Source organism: Ailuropoda melanoleuca, chromosome 12 (genome assembly GCF_002007445.2).
Source record: "Ailuropoda melanoleuca isolate Jingjing chromosome 12, ASM200744v2, whole genome shotgun sequence".
In the NCBI taxonomy this organism is placed as follows: Eukaryota; Metazoa; Chordata; class Mammalia; order Carnivora; family Ursidae; genus Ailuropoda; species Ailuropoda melanoleuca.
The window spans coordinates 20736770-20742552 of NC_048229.1; the positions used below are offsets into that span (position 1 = coordinate 20736770).

The 5783-nt window shown below is 42.2% G+C and overlaps 1 protein-coding gene across 4 annotated transcripts in view; it reads right to left on the minus strand.

Annotated features, from left to right (window-relative positions):
* Positions 1-5783, minus strand: part of HSCB (HscB mitochondrial iron-sulfur cluster cochaperone) — a 31156-nt gene that overhangs the window by 18704 nt on the left and 6669 nt on the right. For 3 of the 4 annotated variants that reach the window (XM_019795699.2, XM_002915590.4, XM_019795701.2), the window contains one exon: positions 5250-5297. The exons of the other annotated variant lie outside the window; for it this stretch is intronic. In XM_019795699.2, the coding sequence (XP_019651258.1) occupies positions 5250-5297 (48 nt within the window). The remainder of the gene's footprint in view (positions 1-5249; positions 5298-5783) is intronic. 4 annotated transcript variants of the gene reach the window in all.

Genomic DNA, 5783 nt, shown 5'->3' on the forward strand with positions numbered 1-5783 from the left:
TTTTTTTTTTTTTTTTTTTTTTTTTTTTTTTTTTTTTTTTTTTTTTTTTTTTTTTTTTTTTTTTTTTTTTTTTTTTTTTAGGGAGAGCATGAGCAGGGGGAGGGTCAGAGAGAGAGAGGGACAAGCAGACTCCGTGCTGAGCAGGGAGCTTGACTCTCGGGGCTCAATTCCAGGACCCTGAGATCATGACCTGAGCTGAAGGCAGACGCTTAACTGACTGAGCCACCCAGGCGCCCCATGTTTGTTTTGTTTCTTAAACGCAAACTGGTGCAGCCACTCTGGAAAACATCTAGCGGTTCCTCGAAAAGTTAAAAATAGAACTACCTTACAATCCAGCAATTGCACTACTAGGTATTTGCCCAAAGAATACAAAAAGGTACTAATTTGAAGGGATACATGCACCCTAATGTTTATAGCAGCATTATCAACATTATGGAAACAGCCCAAGTGTCCATCCACTGGTGAATGGATAGAGAAGATGTGGTATATATATGTAGAAATACAATGGAATATTACTCAGCCATAAAAAAGAATGAAATCTTGCCATTTGCAATGATGTGGATGGAACTAGAGAGTATAAAGCTAAGTGAAATAAGTCAGGCAGAGAAAGACAAATACATATGACTTCACTCATATATGGAATTTAAGAAATAAATTTTACTTTTGTAAACAAAATGAAAACATTTATCTTTTCTCCCTGCCCGATTCCTCAAAAAACTCTGAAACTATTACTGAGTATTCTTATTTTCGTGGCAATGTAACTATTTGCATAGGCTCAGCAAGAATCTGTCCTCTTTGTGATAGGACGTAATTTAAAACATTGGTTATATGACCATGGCTTTGACTGGAATGTCACATTTGAAAATGATGCACAAAATCAGACAGAACAGACAATTTTAAGGAAGTAAGGTTGACTTTATGGAGCCAAAGCTTACAAAGCCCTTTTGGAAAAAAAATGGGTTGGCACCTGGCTTTAGGGCTCTTAGCCTTACAGGTGAATAAAGAAGGTCACTTCCCTGCAGGTCCAGGAAATTTAGGATGTTTTGGGGAACCTCAAGAAGAGAAGAATTCACCCAAATCTATAGGTAGTACAGGTGACATCTGATGGCAAATTCTTGGTTTGACTTCCTAACACTGAGAGACTTTTTTTTTTTTAAGTGGGCTCCATGCCCAATGCAAGGCTTGAACTCACAACCCTGAGATCAAGACCTAAGCTGCAAGCAAGAGTGAGATGCTTAACGGACTGAGACACCCAGTTGCCTCTCATCGAGGGCCTTTTAAAGTCCAATCTGAGATTCCTTATAAAAACTTCCATAAAGAGGGGCGCCTGGGTGGCTCAGTTGTTGGGCGTCTGCCTTCGGCTCAGGGCGTGATCCCGGTGTTACAGGATCGAGCCCCACATCAGGCTCCTCTGCTGGGAGCCTGCTTCTTCCTCTCCCACTCCCCCTGCTTGTGTTCCCTCTCTCACTGGCTGTCTCTCTCTCTGTCAAATAAATAAATAAAATCTTTAAAAAAAAAAAAAACTTCCATAAAGAAAACTTCAAAAGGTCTGTATTGTTGATTACTATTCTCATTGCACTCATGTAAATAATCAGGCCAACTTTAATGCAACTAAATTTATTTTGTAAACAAAACTATTCTTACCTTGATAACCTTTGATTAAAAAGGGGGTTGACCGTAGATAGAAATTTTATGACAGTGGAAAAGTACATCACACCCAGAATCTAGTCTTGAGGTTTTATTATCTTCCTGTAAACCAAACTGGATCCTGCCATCTTACACATTTTGTCAGCCCTTAGCAAATTCCTTTTCTTTCTTTTTTCTTTTCTTTTCTTTTCTTTTCTTTTCTTTTCTTTTCTTTTCTTGTTTTTAACCCTTAGCAAATTCTTTTTTTTTTTTTTTTAAGATTTATTTATTTATTTATTTGACAGAGAGAGAGAGAAGAGAGAGACAGCCAGTGAGAGAGGGAACACAAGCAGGGGGAGTGGGAGAGGAAGAAGCAGGCTCCCAGCAGTGGAGCCTGATGCGGGGCTCGATCCCAGGGCTCTGGGATCACACCTGAGCTGAACGCAGACGCTTAACGACTGAGCTACCCTGGAGCCCCAAGCCCTTAGAAAATTTTTAATTCTCCAAGTTTCCTTCAGTATCTGGTTACAACTCTCCAAAGCGCTGTTTCCCATTTTCCTCCTTCCCTCCTGACTTGGCATCACTGAGAACTAAAACCTAATCCTTTCGGGGCTCCTGGGTGGCACAGCGGTTAAGCATCTGCCTTCGGCTCAGGGTGTGATCCCAGCGTTATGGGATCGAGCCCCATATCAGCCTCCTCCGCTATGACTGCTTCTTCCTCTCCCACTTCCCCTGCTTGTGTTCCCTCTCTCGCTGGCTGTCTCTATCTCTGTCGAATAAATGAATAAAATATTAAGAAAAAACAAACAAACAAACAAAAACCCAACGTAATCCTTTCTGGAACTCAGGTTGTCTTGTGATTGCCCTTTCCTCTGGGATCTGAAAACGCCCTGTAAGCTAAGGCCAGACAACTTGATATAAGCATCAAAGAACTCGCACACAACAGTGGGCAACCTTTGTGCCTGGACTTGCTGACACTTGGGCTACCCCAAAAGTCGACCAGAAGTCCTGTGTCTTCCATGCTCCGCTCTGGGAAATAGCCATGGCTGTGACATTAATGTCTACAGCATCACCACCAACATTCAAACTATAAAACAAGAAGTCTATCAGATTGCCACTGCTGTCCTCACACCACCATGGAAAGATGCTTAAGAGTTCAGTGTCTTCTCATGTGACTGCCCGCCCTCTGGACTCAGAAATTGGGTTTATAGTCTGTTCCCACCATTAGCCTTTGTTTTCTTTTTGTTTCCATAGAGATGCTCCTCATTAAATGCCTGATTGCTCACGTCATCCAGCAACTATCCTCTTCTACCAAGTCTCAACAGATGGCTCAGCCAGTCCTTAATAAACAAAGGGTGATCGAATGAGAAATGGACTTTCACTGTTCAGAGGAAAGAAGAATGTCTCTTCTTCCCGTCTCTTTCTTACTGTTCGCCAGAAGATAGGACCCCTGTCTCCCAGTGCCAGAGGGAGGATAGAAGCCTAACTTTAAAAAGCCCAGTTAGAAAACCCAGATCAGTTTCACTTGGACCCACCTCCACTACCTTCCCTTTTCTGTAATTTTTCATTTCCCAGACTCTACTGAGACCTTGCTCATCCCCCTTCCTATTCCCTCATTCTCCCTTTTTAAAAAGCTTTTGTTTATTTATTTGAGAGAGAGAGAGAGACCATGAGCAGGGGGGTGGATAGAGGGAGAGGGAGAAGCAGGCTCCCTGATGAGCAGGGAGCCTGACATGTCGCTCAATCACAGGACCCTGGGATCATGACCTGAGCTGAAGGCAGATGCTTAACCAACTGAGCCATGCAGGCATCCTTCATTCTCTCTTTAAACGCCCAGTAAACTCTGTATAAATCGGGAGTTCAGTTCATACCAGACTCTTCCCTATTGCAATAGTTATTACTGATTAAAATCTATCCCTACTACTTTAAGTAGTATCTGGCTTTACTGTTGACAGGGTACAAGCATCTCTTCGAGTCCCTGTTGTTAATTCTTCAGGCATAGTCTCAGAAGTGGAATTGCTAGATCTTATGGTGATCCTATTTTTAATTCCTTGAGGAAACACCATAATGTTTTCCATAGTGGTTGTACCGTTTTACATCCCCACCAACAATACACAAGGATTTCAACTCCTCCAGACCCTTGCCAGTACTTATTATTTTCTGGGTTTTCTAATACCAGCCATCGTAATCTGTATGAGGTGGTACCTTGTGTGGTTTTGGTTTTCATTTGCCTAATGATTAGTGATGTTGCACATCTTTCCATGTGCTTACTGACTATTTGTGTATCTGCTCTGCATGTTCTATTCCTTAAGCTGGGTGGTGGGAACAAGGGTGTTTCTTCTGTTTTTATTCCTTAAATTATACTTAAATATTATTTATTCTTCTTAAAATCTACAAAAAAAAAAATCTACAAAAGTGCAGTAGGAGATGGGGGTGAGGCCTGGTGAAACACCTGAATAGCCAGTGGGTTGGATTTCAGGCAGACATATCAGGTTGTTAATCTGTATTTCCCTGACATCCTTTTAGAAACCCTCCCTCTGCCTGTGTCTCAGAATGGACTTCTACAGTCCTTGCAAACTGGACGGCACACTGTGTAAGCCTGTCCCCTCAGCACTAGCTGATCGGATATCTGGCTCAAGTTGGGCCAAACAAATTCCCCCCCCCACCCTTGGGAGTCTAGAGTTGGGTCTAGGGGACTTTAGTCGAATGGTCAAAGTCCTTGTTCTTAGAAGGTAATGGATCTAGGTGAACTAAGGAGTCAGCCAGCAGGGGAGCCCATTTTGGAGCACTGTACACTAATGAGGAAGTGGATGGAACTGGTTTATAGTGACGAGAAGAGGATGGAATGAAACTGCCATAGGCTTCAAGTCCAGGACCACAGTTTTGATTCCAGACTGCTTTCTGGTTCCCAGGCTTTGCCCCAGAAGAACTCTTATCACACCGTATACTATGATCATCACAGGGACTTTCTCTGTGGATTCGGGGAGATAGTCCTAATTCCTAATAACAACCTCCTTTTTATTGGGCTAACTTAAGTGGCCTTCTGCTTCCTGCAATCAAATGATCCTTCAGCCAAAGGGCCATTATTCCTTTACTTAAGGGTGGCACAAGTCTGGGATGGAGAGAAAGATTGTTCTTACTTCAAAATAGCTGGAAATAGACTGAATCTCTTCGAGTTGAAAGCCAGGAGCAATGGGGACCAGGATGAACATTCCATTTTTCGAAATTTGGGCATAGCTCTGCTGTGGGCTTCTCCTTCTGGGCTTTGCAGAGGAAAGGGGTATGCAGGCTTTGCCAAATGTTGACTGTGCAGCCTTGCCTCAGAATGTGCCTGTGTTGGCTTCAGCCTACATCCCGTACCTTAACTTCTACTTGCTAAAGGGGAACAGAAGCACTTTCATCTACTCTTTCATGGCATATCACTGGGTTTTGGCACACAGCTTATTCCTCCAGCAAGGCTGTGAATTCTTGAAGGGAGAATCGTCCACTTGCCTATATTTTATAGCTCCCCATGTACCTATCATAGGATGGGTATATAATAGCTACTTATTGAACTGATGGTTACACCTCATTGCTTACTGTTTCTTTCCATATTCAAGAAAGTCAAGAAATGAAGAAAGTACCTTGTTCAAAAGCTCTGCTCACATTGTCAGTCAATTCGTTCTGTTTAGCTGAAAGAGAAAATCATAATCTTAATTTTTTTTTAAGATTTTATTTATTTATTTGACGGAGAGAGAGAGACAGCCAGAGAGAGAGGAACACAAGCAGGGGGAGTGGGAGAGGGAGAAGTAGGCTCCCAGCAGAGCAGGGAGCCTGATGCAGGGCTCGATCCCAGCACCCTGGGATCACGTCCTGAGCCAAAGGCAGACAAGCTTAACGACTGAGCCACCCAGGTGCCCCTAATTCTTCTATTTATATAGAGCAATGATGTGAAGATAACACTTTGTAGATGCTTTCAACACAACGCAGCAGGGAGCTTAGATTCCAGGGTAAGGCCTCATAAGCTCTGGGTCCACATGTCCCATGACAGCAGCTCCTGTGTTTCGTTTTAAGATTTATTTATTTTTTTTAAAAAAAGGCCCCGCCCTTTTTATTTTTATTTTATTTTTATTTTTATTTATTTATTTATTTATTTATTTTTTAAAAGATTTTATTTT